Here is a 20,373-nt window from a genome sequence, read left to right as displayed (position 1 = left end):
CATAAATAAATAAATGTTAAGGTAAAATAAGATGTGAATGAACAACAAAAATAAAATAAGTTACATTTATTTGTTATTGGCTATGGGTTATTGGTTATGTTCACATACTTATTTGATTATTAAAATGTAAACCGATCTTTTCCATCTGGGTGTTTTAGAGTTGTACCCCCTGGATCTAGTCTCTAATAATTCTGCTCAAAGTGCACCAGATTGAAGCATTTTACTTTAAAATGCTAAAACAAATCTTCCCGGAGGGGCATACCCCGGACCCCCCTAGAGGATGTGACGTCCACCCCCCAAATCAAACATGTTCATTGAGTACTAAATGCATTTGAAGCCTTTTTATATAAGCTGTCCACCATGTCAATAAGTTTCTCTGTTTGTAGTGTATTGGTCTTTTGTAGAGGTTTTTCATTGCCTGCTAAAATCTTGCCTAGGGCAGCAAATTGGTCAGAACCAGCCCTGGTGTCATCCCCACAGCACCCCCCATTTGAAACATGTTCCCACGGCTATGTTGGACAGAGTATTTGAAGAGGATATGGTGGACATATTATCAGCAATACTTCCAGTCAGTACTCCGGCAGCAGCATTTTTACACCTTGGAAAGTCTTTAGAGTCTGGCCTGGATAGCTGGTCACAAATATCTTTCAGCACACTGACACACTCTGTCACTCTGGTTGGCCTCTTATGATGCTGCTGTCTTTTAATATATGATTATTTCTCAGCCGCTAGTTCGTTCCTCGCAGATTCTTCAGTCTCATCAGCCTCATCCTTCCATCAGTCCCCTGCAGTCAACGCATCAGCCTCCAGCACACTTCCAGTGTCTGACTCCATATGATATTGTCCTGATGCTGTAAGGGTGATGCCCCATGATCACAAAATGACCCCTCTAGAGTCTGAGTGCCAAGGACCTCATATTATGTCTGTCATTAATGTTACATCACCCATTATAACAATTTGCTTTCCTTTTTTCTCTTCTCTTAACTGAATAGCCCTGTCTTTAAGTATAACCCAATGTAAAGTCCTTTTCCTGCACCATTTTAAGGCTTCAAAACAGGCATTTTTACTGTATGTGTTTGGAGAAATGACACAATCAATGGCCAAGAATTGTACTTTATAAACTCTGAATCTTGTGGTGCTTGAAGAAATACACACTGGCTAAGCCGGCCTGGTTATATATATATGCCTTTTTTGGAGCCCTTTTTTGCAATATTTATTAAAATGTCACTAGTTATTTAAACAAACCCCTATCTGAGGATTTTACAAGCAACCATAAAACACCCTTTACTAGAGAGCCATTGAAGCCCATGAAGAATGTATCCTTCCACAAATCTTTTCAACTGCTGTATTAATAAAGTTGCCACGTGTTTTCAAATGTAAGTTAAGGCACTATCTGTGCAGAACATTTAAAATATTCTTCATTTGCAGTATTTTATTCTAAAAGTGTTCAGAAAGACTGCATCAATGGTATGCTATATATCTATATATCTATCTATATAATATCAATATTGTTATTAACTTCAACCAAAGTCAATTTAAATAGCAGGCAAAAATGGGTTAATTGCCATGCATGTGGTGTTAGATATAGTTTACGTTCAATTTCAACTATTTTAGGCAGAAAAACGTATATTGACTAAAACTTTTTTTTACAATTTACTCTAATTTAGAAAGGTTTTTGTGAGAAATCATTTAAAAAGTAAACTTTTTTTTCATTTTATATTTCAATTTGAAATGTTGGCACACAACATTATTAATTTATACATTTTTATAATTAAAAAAAAATTATGAATCCATTTATTTTATTGTGTTTCCTTGAGGCTGGGGAAGATATCCAGCAGTTCAACATGCAAATGTTTTATTACAAGTAAGTATAAGTGGAAAAGTAAATAAAATACGTTTCATAGGAGGATGTGGAATTTTTTTCTCTCACCTTGTAATTACACAATCAAACACTCTATAATTTAGCTCTGGCCTTCACTCACAAAAAAACATTTTGTTGAATTGGACACATTTTTCGAATCTCTATTGACTGACATGCAATGACTGGGACTGATGGAAGAATCTGAGAGGAATGAACTAGGAGTAGAGAAATAGTCCTATTTAAAAGACAGCAGCCCCATAAGAGGCCAACAAGAGTCACAAGGGTTTGTCACTTTGCTGAAGGCCAGTCTCTAAAGACTTTCCAAGGTGGAAAAATGCTGCTGCCGGAGTACTGACTGGAAGTATTGCTGATACCATGTCATATCCTCTTAAAATACTCTGTCCAACAATATAAGTTCTGATTCAAAATAGCAGAGAAACATGCATTCTTGTACTCATGAGGGGACATTGACAGAGGATTACTCAAAAAGTACACAGTAAAAGTACTTCATAGTACTTGTGGGAGTAGTTTCACTAGTACTGAGTCCAACAGTGTCAATCTCACGAAGAACTAATGGCAAACATATTTTTTTCCCTCATCAAACTTAGCAGAAGTGGCTTGATTTTGTTCTCAGGAGGGGACATTGACAGAGGATTTTTTAAACAACACACTAGAAGTAATTAATTGTATTGTGGTAGTAGGTGTACTACCGAGTCCAGCAGTATCAAATCATTAAGAACTAATGGTAACAAAAATGTTTTATCACTCATCAAAGATAGCAGAAAACATGCATTATGTACAGTATGGAGGGGACTCTGACAGAGGATTACTGAAAAAATACACAGTAAAAGTACTTCAATGTATTGTTAGTGTAAGCATTGGGTTGAGAGGTCATGTGTTGTGAGCATGCGCAGTCTGTCCTGGAGTGGTGAGGGAGAGTGTGGTGTGACCATAGACTGTATATATAAATGGACGTAGGGTCCGTGACGTCACCCATAGGATTCTGCAGAGTTGCCGAGAAGCCCTTAGTAGGCGGAGTCGGCCACTAACGGCTCGACAGTGACGTCAGAGTTCCACTCCCGGCTGCTCCAAATAAGGGCAAAGAGGCGGAGCCGAGGCGGGACCTGCTGCCTCCGAGCTGGAAGTAACAGAGCTAGCTCAAGCTAAGAAGCTAAGCTAACATGCTCCCCATGTGCACACTGCCGTCGCATTTTACGTTTCTAAGGTAAGCGGACATGAGACTATTCAGCAAAACTATAAATAATAATCTAAGTTGAGTTTTTAGCATAATACTTCAGAATCTTAAAATCCCTTAACGTTTGTATGCAATGTGCTAAATTCAACACTGGAATCAAGCAAATATTAATATGTTTGCATGACATTAGTTATTTATATTTTGCCATCACTTAATTATACGTTTAATACATTTAAGTTAAGCTAAGGTACATGTGATGATAGCTAGTTAGTGCTCTTACCTGTGAAGCCTCCTCCAAACAGCATTATAACCAGACTGTATCATTAAAACTACAAGTACCAGTTCTAGATCCTTGACTTTAGACAAACAATTAAAAAGACAAAATGTTTTTAAAGACCAATCTTTATTTGAAGGTGCCTCTTAACCTGAGATATTAGTTATACAGTAATAGTATTGACAATCTAAAAAAACTGAGCAACTCAACGGTTCACTTTTATATTTCTTATTGTCTAAAGCATTTATTATTTTCATTTTTCCCCTCTCACTTCAGAGAGAAACCTCCGTGTGATGGACGTCCTGTCTGTTGCTTTGGCCGGAGAGGACTGAGGGTCTTTCCTCTGCGAGGAGGACCAGACCTGATGGAGGAGCCCATGCATAGCTGATACCACCTGATCAGGCCTAGTCTGTCACTTTATTTGACTAAATGTGTTTACTTATACATTTAATAGGTTTACACCTTCTGTCCATATGTGCTTTTTATTTAAAACATGTTTGATTAACTTTTGGTTCACATTTCAATAAATTGAATTTGTATTTGCACTCCTTTTGTCCATTATTCTTACTGAAAATGTTAGATTACACATTCACATCTGACTGAAGATTGGCCCCATTTATTTGCGTTGCAAACTCTGCGGTACAAGGTACATGTTGTGAAGCTCATGAAGTGAGGCAAATAGAAATAATCAGCTGATGGAGTGTAGATGTGTAAATAGGTGCATTCGATCAGCTGACTGTGTTTTCACAATAAAAATAGTTTCTTAGTGAATGTCCTGTACTGGTCTTAACATCTCATAACATCAGCTTTTAATTTTCCTCTTGGATGTTCTTCTTGACCCTCAGAGAAAGAGGAGATGCTGAGTCGTGTCTTTCAGGCATGTCCTTTCCTAACAAAAATGACAGGAAACATAAAACATATTATTGCAGAACAAGTGTGTTATTGATGAAAGAGGTGTGTTTGTGTTTAGGGGCTGTAGATATAATTATTTTGTAATTGTAATGTTTTATTTTATTTCAACAATGAGCTACTAAGACAATCAGATTATGAATGAACAGTATGAAATTCATCAACATTGACATTTATTTTATTATCAAAATAATATTTAACTGTTATTAAAACAAGCTTGCTCTGTTGTCTCACTGAAAGAATAACTTACCACGTTTTTATACAGACAATATTGAGAGATAAATAGCAGTTCTCACTATGCGTTAAATATCTTTGCCTTCAATACCTTAAATTAGAAAGCTGACAGTCATATTGCTTGTTAACATCTAAATGTAACCCTTTGCATGGAAAAAACCCTCAACTTCACTGATGTGTAGGTGATCTAGTATTTAGTATTGTTTAATGGAATGTATATCAGTGTATTAAAGTCAATACTTCATTTATTTAAACCAATATCTTTCTTGATTCTTTGTACAGTATGAAAAAAGAGTATTTGTACCTGTGCTGAAGTTCACTGCTGTGAGGAGTCCAGTTCTGTCTCTCACTCTCTGGTCCAGCCTGTCTGCATCACCTGGACACTTTAAACAAACAGATATATATGTAAAGAACCATGTGTACAAACAATATAACTTATTCTCTTCTGTTGAACATGTTGGATTGTGTATTGCCCGAGTCAGGGTCCTTTTTATTTTACTGTAACTTTGGAAGTTGTGTTACCAATGCTTACTGTTTATTTGATACCAATTTGGTAACGCAATTAATAAAAACAACAAGGTTTGGGTTCGTTCTTCAGATGACTGTGATGTTAACGTGTAAGCTCAATAATGAACTCCAGCTCAACCAACCATATTGTAATATCTAAGTAATCATCTTGAAATATGACATTAATAATTGTAATATACACACATCTTATTGTGACGTTGATTTCACATACACTACTTCGACGTTAGCTTGTCTACATACTTGAGCATAGCCAATTTAAATTAACCTTAGCGATGCATACAGTTCCTACCTACATAATAAAATATCTCTCTAAGTTACAAGGATGACCTTATTTTATCAACCTCAAACAGAAGCCGTTTGTTCTACAGTATTATCCCACTTAACGCTTAACACTTGTCTATTTCGTTTTAACCTTTATATATACAGTCTATGGTTTTAAGTTAACTTGGAGGCTAAAATTAGCACCGTTAGCACCGATGTAGCTACCACTCGCTTACACGCTAACCCAAACCTTAACATTCATTACGTAGCTGATTGAAATCATAAACACATAAATAAAGTACTCGAATATCACTTACGGCATTCATGCACCGTCTGTTTTAACCGCAGAGCGAGTCACAATAGTCCGATATATAAGCATGAAGAACAAACAAACACGGCCGGGGTCAAGTTGTGTTCCCTGGATGAACTGGGCAGGCAGAGTCCCTGTAGCTTCACGGAGACGGAGCAGCTAGCAGAGAGACAAGAAGCTAACAGCAGCAGTCACTTGACAGAGCTGTCACTCAATGTGACCACGCCCTAATTTATGCAAAAACTTTAAGACCTAATATAAATAAAAGGGTCATGTTAGAAAACAATTCACTCACAGATTCATAATCATGAAGGTGGAATCTAACTATATACATAATAATATTTATTGCATCCAGGGCTAGAAACGTTTTTTTTCTGCTGTGAAATTGGGCATTTTAACATGGGGGTCTATGGAAATTGCTCCTTTCTGCAGTCATCGCCTATCGGCCAATATATGAACTGCAGTTTGTGGCACTTCCGTATTGGCGTCCCGGCTCTTCCCCAGAGTTTGCCGCTTGGGTGTGACTCGACGATTAATAAACGGAGACGCTATCTGTGACGCTCCAAAAAGTACTAAGTTCCTGAGTTTTTGTTACACAGAAGTATTCTTGAAGCCTTAACACCTCGGACGTTACATTGGTAGCAGGCTAACTAATACGCAGTCAAACAGTATGAATATCATTAAGAACTAATGGTAACATTTTATTTGTATCATTCCTCAAAGATAGCAGAAAACATGCATTATGTAGCCTCCTATGGAGGGGACTCTGACAGAGGATTACTCACAAAGTACACAGTAAAAGTGATCATTTTATTTCTGGTAGCAGTCAAACTAGTACCGAGTCCAACAGTGTCAGTTTTATTAAGAACTTATGATAACAAATATTTGTATCGATCATCAAATATAGCAGGACAAAAAATGAAGAGCAGCTGAATTGAAAAAAGAGAGAGACGGCTGAGTGACCGCAGAGCAGAATCGCTGTATAGTTTAAATCTCCTAACAATGTTGTCCATTTTAGACACAGGCTTATTATATTTACAGCCCTTAATAACATTCATTTTCTGGGCTCAATGTGTGTCTTGGCCGTTTTCGTTGTGATCGCTAAATTCACCTCGTTTCCCCTTGTTTATAATATTATCACCGTTCCAAGCAAACGAGTGCTTTTGTTTTCAAATCACTTCCGTGAGTTTCGCCCCGCCCCTCGCTCCAAGGACCATTAGACCATTTAGTAAGGTAAAAAGCAAAAACGCCTCTCAGACGCTCTTCCGTTTACTTGTTTAATAAAGAAAAACAATTGGACGGTAGATACACGGATTATTCACCATAAGTAAAACTCCAACAAGTCCCAAGTTATTAATAAATGCTAAAGTTATCTTGCTAGCTACGACGTCTCTTATATCCAAATTAATTTGCAAGTTTTTACATTTTATATTAAGAGTTTACTAGCATGTCCAAATTGCAGATCTTGAAACTAAACCAGGGTTCTTGTTTATAACATTTCGGTACCACTTTACAATACTAAAGTGTTTACGAATAGTTTGTAATTCACTTATTAATTAGGTTGTGAACACTTTATAAATCATTAATAAGCTTTTATAAGACATGATAAACAGGGCAACTGTGACCGGATGCTTGCCAAATAGTGAGCCCATATTTATCTGTACTGCCAAGTCTTATATTGGCTACCTTGCTTACTTCGTCTTCTTCATCCGCCAGCATCCTTGGTATCTGTTGCTCACTGAGTTGATTCTCGCTAAGTAGCCAATAGGCTATAAGGCTTAGTCTTATGGTAAAGTAGTAGGCTACCAACAGCTCTTTGCACGCGCTATTTTTCAGAACATCTACAAGTAGTACTTTTAAATAATTGGTAATTTCAAAAAGTGTAAACATGTAAACTACGCATTCTGGTACTCTCTGACAAGAAAATAAAGCAAAAAGACAACATTTACTTCAGGCAAACATCGTCATTATTTTTAGTAATTTTAGCGTCAGTGGAGTAAGGAGGAATTATTTATAGTTTACTTCTTTTAAAGTGCCCGCGCCCTGCTGCAGCACATTTGATATGAAAGGTTTACTGACATGTCCAAATTGCAGATCATGACACTAAACAAGTGTACACGCTATTTCTCAGAACATTTATAAGTTATACGTTGAAAAAGTGGTTGGGACATGTGAAATCATGCCTATATGTTCATTGGACATTGTTGTCTGAAACATAATTAATAATAATAACTAATTATGTTTCAAAGCACCCAAGGACACCTTACAATTCATAAAATATTCCAAGTAGCCTATAGGTTAAAGTACAAGTTCTCCCGTTCACATCCCTGAGTGTTTTTAATATACATTAATGCACACAATATACAACAATATCAGTTTGTTTTTGCCGATTTGTATTCAATTTCTTTGTAAATACTGTTGTTTTACTATATTTTTTGTTATTTTTCTAGTTCTGTCCGGAAGATTTTAACTTTAACGGACATCTTGACCGGCGAAAGAAAACCTAACTGAAACTCTGCCGCACGGTCCCCTCGTTCCTTGGAAGAGGCGGAGAGGTGGGTGTTTGTCATCTGCTGGTGGACTAAACGGAGAGAATTACAGTGCTTGCCTCGGGGAGGGAGAACAAAAGCCACAGCGGAGAATAAACAGAAGGGTAACCATGGCAACCATGCGCGGGAAGTCTTCTTCGCTGCTTTTGTGGCAGACTACAGCGCCACTTACAGGCCTGGCACATGTACTACAGCGTCTCCAGCGCTTTCGAGCGGCAATGGCCGGCCGTGGCCCAACCCCACATTCCCCTGATAGGTGGAGAGTTGGCCCAATAGCCGTAGCGCCACCGTCCTGACGTCAGGACAGTGTTCAAATCTGGATCAGTTTTTATCAGATCCGTTGCAGCCCCTTTTTTAGAGATTTGGGTATGGAGGAAAATAGAGAGGGTAGTGTTTTCTGACACTTGGTGAGTTCCCTGGAACACCGGGGACACATATTCATGTATAAAAGACGTACAAAAGTGCATTTAGCATGATAGGTCCCCTTTAACTATTAAATACATTGAGTTTGAGTAAAATACTTGTATGAGGCTCGTCCATTGAAGAAAGGGAGGACCATCCTCCCTAAAATTTCAGAAAAAAATAAACTTTGAAGAGAACAATAAATACACCTCAATTTAAAAGATAAGTCTGTTAAAATACAGATAATAGCCCTGACTTTTAACATGGGACTGAAATGGGGCTAGAGACGACGAGCCTCCCTTTGGGCGGGTCTATCCAGAGGCTCTGGATTGGGCGCCTATATCATCAGTGAACCAATCAGCGGATCTGACTGCGCATCAGAGTGTTGATGGGGAGGGTTATCAGCGATATCAGAGTTTTTTCTGAACCGGGGAACAGGGGCGCTGCGCCCTCTTACCAAAATCAATTCCTTGAATTAGGCTTTGATTATGTTCTGGCCCGCCATCTTGTGGCTCAGCAAAAAATTGGCCCACGGCCAAACTTACTTGCCTACCCCTGACATACGGGTTAACTCAGATAGCTTACCTGCGTTCTCTCTCTGGAGCTCCTCCACCTCCTTCTCACTGGAGCTCATCCTGGTCTCTAGAACTGAACACATTTAAAAATTGTAAAAAATAAATGATGGTCAACATTTGTCTTCAGTTTTTGTCATTTTTACAAACCGCGTATTCAAGAATGTTTCTACAATACTAAAATGTTCACTTTCAAATGTTATGCGCCGGTGAAGATGGCCGCATCGTCTTTGTGCTCCTCTCCAACTTTGCCCATTTTCGTATTTTGTACATATTTCTTTTACTTTTGCCGTTTTACTTTTAACATGGTTCGCACCTACTCTGTCATACAATATAGCAGAGAGGAACTTTTCCAATTGCGAAACTTCGTGGACAATATTAACCCTCCGACAGACAATGGAGATTCACCATGGCTACCTGTTGCTGTTCTACCTGAGAGACGCAAGAAGAAGACAAAGCGGGGATGCCGGGCCGGGTTGCTGGTCAGACTGAGAAAACGTGAGAATCGGCCCCCTCTTCCGAGTATTCTTCTGGCTAATGTTCAATCCATTGAAAATAAGCTAGATGAACTCAGAAGCCGGATTGCTTTTCAACGGGACATTAAGAACTGTAATGTGTTAATTCTCACTGAGACTTGGCTCAACCCCGCTATCCCGGACTCCGCTATTGTCCCTGACGGATTCTCTATTTTTCGTCAGGACCGGACTGCAAACTCGGGGAAAAGTAAGGGAGGCGGTGTGTGTGTAATGACTAACAACAACTGGTGCTCAGATGTGAAGATTATTTCATCGGACTGTTCCGCACAGCTAGAGCACCTCATGATCTCATGTCGGGCCTTCCATCTGCCGAGGGAATTCACATCTGTTGTGATAACAGCAGTGTATATCCCGCCGCAGCCACTCGCCGACAACAACACGGCACTCGATCAGCTGTTTGGGTTTATTGATAAAACCGAGACTTCACGGCCAGATGCGGCGTTCGTTGTGGCCGGAGATTTCAACACCGCCAACATGAAGAAGGTTTTGCCAAAATATTACCAACACATCAACTTCCCGACGCGCGGGGGAAACATACTGGACCATGTTTATTCCCCTTTCCGGAATGGATATAAGGCTCTCCCTCGCCCTCCCTTCGGCAAATCAGACCATATCTCACTACTGTTGTTGCCTGCTTACAAGCAGAAACTTAAAAGGGACAGACCGATAACAAGGACAGTACAACGATGGAGCGAGGAGTCAGATTCAGCACTGCAGGATTGCTTTGCATCTACGGATTGGAGTGTGTTTGAGGACAATAACATCAACACACACACGGACACTGTCATCTGCTACATTGGGAAATGCATCGATGACGTGGTACCGAAGGTTTCTGTACGGACATTCCCAAATCAAAAGCCCTGGGTAAACGGTGAGGTGCGCGGCAAACTGAAAGCGCGCACTCTCGCGCACACAGCGGGAGATTTGGAGGAGTACAGGAAGTCTAGGTATGATCTCCGGAGAGCAATAAAAAATGCAAAGAGACAGTACAAAGAGAAGGTGGAATCTGACTTCAAAGGCTGTAACACTAGGAATATGTGGGCGGGACTAAGGACAATGACTGACTACAAAGGAGCAGCGGGGGGTGCTGCGGGAGTGTCTGCGTGCGCATCTCTCCCAGATGAGCTAAACAGTTTTTTTGCACGCTTTGAGAGCAGCCAGGCTGTGGAGGTACAGAGGGACCAGGAGCTACACTGCCCTTTTGTTTTAAATAGGGCAGATGTGTGTAAATCCTTTAAAAGGGTTAACCCACACAAGGCTCCTGGACCTGATGGCATCCCTGGCCGTGTTCTCAGGGTGTGTGCAGTTCAGCTGGCAGAGGTGTTCACAGACATCTTCAACAGGTCCCTGCTGCAGTCTGTAGTCCCCACATGTCTTAAACACTCCACCATCATTCCTGTCCCCAAAAAGACAATCATCACCTGCCCCAACGACTACCGCCCAGTAGCACTCACCTCCATCATAATGAAGTGCTTTGAGCGGTTAGTCAAATTATTCATCACCTCCTCCCTCCCTGAATCTCTGGACCCCCTGCAGTTTGCCTACAGAGCAAACAGGTCCACAGACGACGCCATAGCCCTCACCCTCCACACTGCCCTCTCACACCTGGACCCGAAGAACAGGAACACATATGTGAGAATGCTGTTCATTGACTACAGTTCAGCATTCAACACCATTGTGCCCTCCAAGCTGGCCATCAAGCTCAGAGACCTCGGGCTCAACAGCGCCCTCTGCGACTGGATCCTGAACTTCCTGACGGGCAGGCCCCAGGCAGTGCGGGTGGGAAATATCACATCCTCCACCCTGATCCTCAACACCGGTGCCCCTCAAGGCTGCGTGCTCAGCCCTCTCCTCTACTCCCTGTTCACCCACGACTGCGTGGCCACACACAGCTCCAACACCATCGTGAAGTTTGCTGATGACACGACCGTCATCGGCCAGATCACAGACGATGACGAGACGGCATACAGAGAGGAGGTCGAAAACCTGACATCTTGGTGCCAGGAGAACAACCTCCATCTCAACATCAGCAAAACAAAGGAGCTGATTGTGGACTACAGGAAGCAGCAGGGAGAGGGACACGCCCCCATCGCCATCAATGGGACTACGGTGGAGAGAGTCAAAAGCTTCAGGTTCCTTGGGGTCCACATCACTGAGGACCTGACATGGTCTCTTCACACCACCACCATCACCAAGAAAGCTCGACAGCGGCTCTTCTTCCTCCGCAGGTTGAGGAGGTTCAAAATGGATTCCAGGATACTCTGCAACTTCTACAGGTGCACGATAGAGAGTATCCTCACTGGCAGCATGACGGCCTGGTACGGCAGCTGCACCGACCTCGATCGTAAGGCTTTACAGAGGGTGGTGAAAACTGCACAGCACATCACCAGGACGGAGCTGCCATCCATGGAGGACCTTTACTCCCAGCGGCTCAGGAAGAAATCACTACGGATTATCAAAGACCCCCATCACCCCAGCCACAAACTGTTCTTTCTGTTGCCGTCTGGCAGACGTTACCGCAGCATCCTGGCAAGGACAAGAAGATTCGGAGACAGTTTCTTCCCGCGGGCAGTGAGACTGTTAAAAAATTGAACTGTTGAAACAACTTCAAACATTCAACTGCTACTCAGTAGTATGTATCTAATACCTAATATATATATATCATTCCAATAACTTGTATATAGACTCATACTGCACTATTCCACATCATAACTTTATTTCATTTTTATAACTATTATTATTTTTGTATTGCTCATGCTCTTATTGTTATTATGTTATTATGTTGCATTGTTGGAGAAGCCTGTGACATAAGATTTTCAACTGCATAATTACTCTGTAGCTATGTCAGATTGACAATAAAGAACCTTGAACCTTGAACCTTGAACCTTGAATGTTGTCTAGACCGCTTTTTGCCTTTTAAAAATGGGAACACATTTACAGTTTTTATGAAAAAAACAACAACTTTGTATTTTCTCCATTTCTTCTTTGATTACTTTGTACTCCTACCTGTGCTCTTATTCTCACTCGCTGTGACTCGAGCCAGGAGATCTGCAATACACAAAGCAGCTCATTATCTGACAAACAACCACACGTGATATCTTATCAGTATGTTCATCTGATTCTGTTCACCTCTCTTTTCTCACTTTTGTATTTTACACAAAAACATGTCTTTGTATCTTAATATTCACAACATTTCCCTTTTTATGATGTTTCTGTTTCTCACCTGTGTTCTCTCTCTGGAGCTCCTCCACCTCCTTCTCTCTGGAGCTCCTCCACCTCCTTCTCTCTGGAGCTCCTCCACCTCCTTCTCACTGGAGCTCATCCTGGACTCTAGAACTGAACACATGTTAGGTTTTTAATTAGGATTAAAACACACACTCATTGGCACAGGCGTCACTTTGTTTTCAAAAGTGGTGGGGACACTTTATTCAGATAAATAGTATTATTGTAGATGTCACTGTGGAGCTCTGTCACAAACATTATTGTACATGAACATATAAGTCAGCATATGTAAATATTTACCTGCATTCTTGCTCTCGCTGGCTGTCAGTCTGACCTGTGTGGCTTGGTTAAAAACAACAGATGAGTCCTTAAAGTGAAGAGTGTCAGTGATGATGGTTGCTTGTATCAGTGCAGCGTGACGTGGCTCTCAGTGTGTTTTATGTCAGCTGTGTCACCTGTGTTGTCTTGCTCCAGACTCTGGATCTTGATCCTGTGTTCGATGGCCATGTCTCTGAGCTCCTTCAGCTCAGCCCAGACGTCAGTGCTCACCTGGGTCTGACTGCTGCTCTGATCCTGGGCTCCTTGGATATCAAGCTCCCCCTCTTTCTTCCCTGTCCCCCCTCCATCCTCACCCTGAGCCCCCGTCCAGAGCAGACAGAGCAGCAACGCCGGAAAAACTGCAGCTCTCCTCATTCTGAAATATCGCTGTTCAGACAGAGAAGTGTGACACGTCTCGCTCTGTCCCCGTCTTTATATCCACGTTAAACAGGTCACTGACGAGGCACGTGACAATCCAGCAGATGTCTTTGATAACACATGTGAAAAAAAAGTCAACTTAAATGTTGTCCTTGAATATATCTCATTATGTAAGCTTTCAAAAGTAACTTATTTAATGGCTAAGCTGCATTCTTTCATATTTTTTCTCAGTGTGTTTATTTTTCTCAAACTTGTATTAAACCAAGCTATCCCTATTAAAGCTAATTAAGTACAATACTGATGTGAGAACACTTCTGTGCACATTTAACATGTTAACAGACTGGATTTTAGCTTGGATGGATTCAAATAATATAGTCATGCTTTGTAAAAGAAAATATGACGTCTTTTTGTATTTATTAACACTTTAATGCAGAGTTTTTGGGACTTGAGTTTGTCTTGGTCACAAGAACCCTTTTTGAAGGTCTGGTCTCAGAATCAACCTCATTTTGATGAGTTTCTGTCTCTGACAAAGAGGTCAGAAAAGAAAGGAAGATTCCCGGACATACAAGTCAACTCTGTTTTACATTTCTCATATAACATTCATACACAAACATATACTGGAAGCATATATGGCAAGCAACCAGGTGAATGAAGACATTTGAGTTTTTCTGGGATTGTGGATATGACAGATCATTTTGAGGAGTGTCTCTGTTTTTAATGTTATATATGTTTCATATCTGTGTCATGCAGGGTGGGGTCTCACTTCTGTCGTCAGGGCACAGACTGGAGAGCTCTTTGGTCTTCACTTGGTCTCAGTTTAGAGGGTTTGGACAACAACAGCACTGCTAAAGTGTTTCTCTTATAGTGTCCGTAGAAAACGTTGTTATGGTAATGAATGCCTCTTGTTCATGTAACCAAGCAAAAATAAACACAAACAATTATATAAATTGAGTCAACTCACTTCTTTATTAATATGTAATGTTGAAACGTAATGCAGTGGGTGTTTTACAGTGGGCTTCACTGAGGAAAGAGAAGAAATCCACTGAAAATCATGCGATTCAAAGCATCATCCCAAACGGCGTAGCTGGGGGGCAGAACGATGTAGACAACATCTCCCTTCTCCAGCTGAAGAACCATTGAGTTAGACGCAGAGACATAGCCAGAGCCATCATTGTAATCATAAAGCCCCATCTTTATCAGGTCGTTGTGAAAGAGTTCAACAGCGGTCCAAAATGAACGGCGGTCCTCCCACACGTTGAATCTGAAGTAGTAGACTCCTCTGACGGGGGCTGTGAAGATACCTGCATCAGAGGAGAAGGTCAGTGAGGGGAGATTGTTTCTGGAGCTTCAGCAGGACTTACGGACCGTCTCCACAGCAGCGTTAAAAAAATCTTGGAGGTGGGCGTATCTGAAGCTTGGGGATTTTTTGCAAGCAAGGCACCAACAACCAATCACATGAATCTCCCGCCCCCGACATACGAAGCAAAAAAGCCCGAAGTAAACTGGATATAAACTCCCCAAACGGGCGAAAAGCTACCACAGTCTCTGCCACCTCCCTCCATGCCTGGCTCCTCCGGTTTGTATCCCGGTAGGTAAATAGGGTCTGGTCATAAAGCACCGGGTGATTGATTCCCTACCGCTAATTTCTCCTCCATTTTTTGGAATATGAGGAAATGACCTGCGGTATGTCACTCCCAGCATACACGCGGTTTGATTGGCTAGAGCTTGAACGGTCAGATTTGCGTACACGGGATTTGATTGGCTGCCGCTTCCACCTCAGCTTCAAAAGTTGAACATTGTTCAACTTTGAATCCTGAAAATCCTGAGAATCTCCGCTCGCCTGCCCACAATGCATTTCGGCGAAAAGTGAGGCAAAGTGACGTCACCCCATTCAAAGTGAATGGGCAGAAGCGTTTCAAGATTTTTTAACGCTGCTGTGGAGACGGCCCGTAAAGGACGGGTTTTTTAATAAGGAACACGTAGGAGCTCTTGACTTGGTTCTACTTTCTACCATGATCAACTGTAGGAACACTAAGAGATGTTTTAATGGTGTCATTAAGAAAACTCTTAAGAAAACGTACAGTCACGTGTGTGTGTGTGTGTGTGTGTGTGTGTGTGTGTGTGTGTGTGTGTGTGTGTGTGTGTGTGTGTGTGTGTGTGTGTGTGTGTGTGTGTGTGTGTATGTGTGTGTGTGTGTGTGTGTGTGTGTGTGTGTGTGCGCGTGTGTGTGTGTGTGTGTGTGTGTGTGTGTGTGTGTGTGTGTGTGTGTGTGTGTGTGTGTGTGTGTGTGTGTGTGTGTATGTGTGTGTGTGTGTGTGTGTGTGTGTGTGTGTGTGTGTGTGTGTGCGCGTGTGTGTGTGTGTGTGTGTGTGTGTGTGTGTGTGTGTGTGTGTGTGTGTGTGTGTGTGTGTGTGTGTGTGTGTGTGTGTAGTACCTGTAGTTGGGCTGTAGGCCTGGCCGATATTGGTGAAGACTTTACTGTACTTCAGTGTGATTGAAGTGTTGAAGGGTCCGACTGATCCTGCATCAGTGAGACCGGCTGAGAACGCCACCTGAGGACGGTCTGTGAGAAAGAGGAGGAAGCACACAGAGATGAGAACTCATTCACAAACTGTCTATTAAACTAAGAAAGTCAGTGGTTTGGATTCTGATAGTCAGCAGAGATTGATATTTAATATTCTCCTCAGTATATCAGTTCCTTTCATTAAATAACATTTTCACTCTTCATAATAGAGAGGTGCAGGGATGACGTATTTACCCTGAAGTAAGCTGCTGGTTCCCTCGACAAAAAAGCAACGGGATTTCTCCATAGGATTTAGGAAAATAGCTGGAAATAAGGTCTGTGGAAAACGAGCCTGTTTGATAAATGCACGTTTTGTCTAGCCTACTTTTATAATGTTCTAATCATAAATCTAATCTCCAGAAGCAAAATGCTAACGTTATGCTATAAAGGAACTACAGCCGAGTCCAGCAGCACGACTTCAACGTCACGCCAACTTAAGATCCATACTCAAACATACAGATTCTAAATGGTACAAGTTGAAGCTTTTGTTTGAACAGTCTGCAGGAGGCAGGTACTTGCTTTCAAGCAGAACAGGGCAAACAAACTTAGAGGAGTGTTTACGTGTTCGGCGTAATGACGTACAACGTCCTCCACGACTTCTGTAGTCCTATTCAGCCACTTGGTAACAACCATCGTTTTTCAGACACGTCAACTCTTCAGAAATCACCAGTGGGGTCACTGCTGATGGATTTAATGTCGTAGAACAAAACGTGATCCGTCTCTTCAATGTGTCTCGACCAGAGTTGGGTGTAACGCGTTACTTTGTAACACGTTACTGTAATAATATTACTTTTGTCGGTAACGGAGTAGTGTAACGCGTTACTTTTATAATTCAGTAATCACACTACAGTTACTAACATTGCCCCGACACGCGTTACTTCGTTACTTTTATAAAATCAGTCATAATCACACTGACAGACAAGAGGGGTTTCCGCCGCAGGTTTATATGTACGTAATCTGCGCGACTTGCGCGTCCACATCTCCACCTGCAGTGCTGCATAAACATGGCTGAGTCAGCGATAACTTTCGAGGGCTGGAGGTATGCCCATTATTTTGAGTTCGTCCGAAGAATAGACAGGAATGTGACGGTGAGGTGCAAACTGTGTCCAGGCCAGAAGCTGTTATCCACTGCTGTAAACACCACGTCAAACCTCAACAAACACCTGCAAAGAACACATGCTAAGGTGAAGCTAATAGCTAAGGACCCCCGAACCCAGAGTGAGGATGTTGTGAGTGCGCAGCCGCCGACTCCGAAGCAGCAAAAATTAGAATTTGGAGGACCGGTAACCAAAGCAGAGATGGACAGGCTTGTAGCATCCTTCATAGTAGAGGTAATGTTGCCCATTTGCACAGTGGAATCACCATCGCATCGTTCAGAGATATACTGCGCAAAATACAGATAGCAGGAGACAGAGGACAGCCATGGTCAGAGCTATCTGGATCAGTCTTATGCGACAATGGAAACTGAACTAAAGAGAACATTTGAAACTTTAGCAGTCTGCGTGATCTGCCTGTAGGGAGGGGCGGGCCGGCCCTGCGAGTAAAGTGATGAGTAAAGTAACGAGTAAAGTAACGAGTTACTTTATGTAGAGAGTAACGAAGTAGTGTAATATATTACTTTTTTTTAGTAACGACCCCATCTCTGGTCTCAACCACAGACCCTATTTACAGCTATTTTCCAAAATCCTATGGAGAGATCCCATTGGCTCTGAGACGAGGGAACAGGAAGTGGTGAAATGCTGACTCACTTCCTGGTTTTAGGACTCATTCCTGCACCACTCTATAGTTTCTGTTTCTCACCTGCGTTCTCTCTCTGGAGCTCCTCCACCTCCTTTTCACTGGAGCTCATCCTGGACTCTAAAGCTGAACAAGTTTAACATTGTTTTAGTCAAATAAAGTTATAGTCTCTTATTTACAATTTCACTATTGCAGATCTTATGTGAAAATAATGTTCTACCATACTAAATATTCACTTTTCAAATTCACTGCAATATTTTGTTGCCTTTAAAACGGCAAACAAATCCAACGTTTTTATAAAAAAATATAATTATATCAGTCATTTCTCCTTTTCTTCTTTGATGACTTTGTACTCCTACCTGTGCTCTTATTCTCACTCGCTGTGACTCGAGCCAGGAGATCTGCAATACAGAGAAAGAGCAGGTTAACAGCTGATAAACAACCACAAAATATCTCATCAATATGTTCGTACTATTTCTGTTAAACATATAATTTACTTCTCTTTACTCACTTTTAAATTCACCGTCTGTTTTTTTACATAAAGCAGCCAATCTTTATTTTTTAATAATAGTTTCTCACCTGTGATCTCTCTCTGGAGCTCCTCCACCTCCTTCTCTCTGGAGCTCCTCCACCTCCTTCTCTCTGGAGCTCCTCCACCTCCTTCTCTCTGGAGCTCCTCCACCTCCTTCTCTCTGGAGCTCCTCCACCTCCTTCTCACTGGAGCTCATCCTGGACTCTAGAACTGAACACATGTTAGGTTTTTAATTAGGATTAAAACACACACTCATTGGCACAGGCGTCACTTTGTTTTCAAAAGTGGTGGGGACACTTTATTCAGATAAATAGTATTATTGTAGATGTCACTGTGGAGCTCTGTCACAAACATTATTGTACATGAACATATAAGTCAGCATATGTAAATATGTACCTGCATTCTTGCTCTCGCTGGCTGTCAGTCTGACCTGTGTGGCTTGGTTAAAAACAACAGATGAGTCCTTAAAGTGAAGAGTGTCAGTGATGATGGTTGCTTGTATCAGTGCAGCGTGACGTGGCTCTCAGTGTGTTTTATGTCAGCTGTGTCACCTGTGTTGTCTTGCTCCAGACTCTGGATCTTGATCCTGTGTTCGATGGCCATGTCTCTGAGCTCCTTCAGCTCAGCCCAGACGTCAGTGCTCACCTGGGTCTGACTGCTGCTCTGATCCTGGGCTCCTTGGATATCAAGCTCCCCCTCTTTCTTCCCTGTCCCCCCTCCATCCTCACCCTGAGCCCCCGTCCAGAGCAGACAGAGCAGCAACGCCGGAAAAACTGCAGCTCTCCTCATTCTGAAATATCGCTGTTCAGACAGAGAAGTGTGACACGTCTCGCTCTGTTCCCGTCTTTATATCCACGTTAAACAGGTCACTGGCAAGGCACGTGACAATCCAGCAGATGTCTTTGATAACAAATGTGAAAAACACCCAAACGTCCTTGGACATTAACCTGATTTGAAAGGAAACAACAACTTGAATGTTGTCCTTGAATATAGCTTATTATGCTTTCAAAAGTAAATGTAATGGCTAAACTGCATTCTTCCGTATTTTGTTCTCAGTGTGTAAGGGTTGTTTTCCTAGACTTGTACTAAAGAGGACATATTTTGCTCATTTTCAGGTTCATATTTGTATGTAGTGTCGAGGGGTTAAATTGTGCCGGGGCTGTCCGGGGCTCATAGGACGATGCTCTGACGTCATCACCCACGCACATTTGTCATGTTTACAAAAAAACGTTAAAAATGGTCTTGTTCTTAATATAGACTATTTAGGGTCGCTATGTGTTGACTTTACTTTAAAATAGCAGATCTCAGTGACCGGATATACTTTTTTGGGCTTAGTGAACGTGTCTCTTCCTTGGAGGAGCAGCATCGCCCGGACTCCGCTGCACGTGCAGAGAGTGTGTGTGTGTGTGTGTGTGTGTGTGTGTGTGTGTGTGTGTGTGTGTGTGTGTGTGTGTGTGTGTGTGTGTGTGTGTGTGTGTGTGTGTGTGTGTGTGTGTGTGTGAGTGTGTGTACACAGAGAGTGCCGCCAAGCGACCCGACCCGTGTTGTAACAGATGTACTCACATGCTGTTGGCCATACTCACGCAGCCCTATGAACTGAGATTACCATACAAATTTTCTTTAGCAAGTGTGTAGAGCAATATTGATTTAAAATATGAATTTGAAGGTTGGATATTTGTACAAAAAAATGTTGTGTATATATTAATATTTTAAGATGTCCATTTATTTATTTGTAGTACTTTCTATTGTTATTGTGTCATTTGGTGGCATCAATGTGCATTTGGTACAGATAATGGAGCAGATTCTTTAGGGCCACATATCCAGTAGGCCTATATAGTGGCGAAGTCACGCCCATCTACTTCCGGTCCATGGGACCTTATTTCGGAAAAATTATGCATTGAAGTCAATGGAGAGAGAAAACTTATCTTTGGATCCCGTTTGAATTGTGCCATGAATTACACTTATGATGTTTGTCAATCTTAAAAAATCATT

General features: G+C 41.7%; 1 protein-coding gene across 7 annotated transcripts in view; it reads right to left on the bottom strand.

Annotated features, from left to right (window-relative positions):
- LOC117472452 (girdin-like) overlaps positions 1-19,177 on the bottom strand; it is a 50,874-nt gene extending 31,697 nt beyond the window's left edge. For 4 of the 7 annotated variants that reach the window (XM_034117635.1, XM_034117661.1, XM_034117713.1 and 1 more), the window contains exons 1-7: positions 18,933-19,177; positions 18,778-18,819; positions 18,557-18,591; positions 18,429-18,456; positions 18,209-18,250; positions 17,913-17,975; positions 9,109-9,171 (exon numbers count right to left, since the gene is read on the bottom strand). In XM_034117635.1, the coding sequence (XP_033973526.1) occupies positions 9,109-9,171; positions 17,913-17,975; positions 18,209-18,250; positions 18,429-18,456; positions 18,557-18,591; positions 18,778-18,819; positions 18,933-19,170 (511 nt within the window). In that variant the 5' untranslated portion in view covers positions 19,171-19,177. Of the gene's footprint in view, positions 1-9,108; positions 9,172-12,637; positions 12,680-13,153; positions 13,196-13,308; positions 13,554-17,912; positions 17,976-18,208; positions 18,251-18,428; positions 18,457-18,556; positions 18,592-18,777; positions 18,820-18,932 lie in introns of those variants that run through there. The other 3 variants (XM_034117652.1, XM_034117644.1, XM_034117695.1) reach the window with 3 other exon arrangements.
- Between the last annotated feature and the right edge of the window lie 1,196 nt (positions 19,178-20,373).

This window comes from Trematomus bernacchii, unplaced genomic scaffold (genome assembly GCF_902827165.1).
Source record: "Trematomus bernacchii unplaced genomic scaffold, fTreBer1.1, whole genome shotgun sequence".
Lineage (NCBI taxonomy): Eukaryota > Metazoa > Chordata > Actinopteri > Perciformes > Nototheniidae > Trematomus > Trematomus bernacchii.
This window is presented reverse-complemented; position numbering and strand designations above follow the sequence as displayed.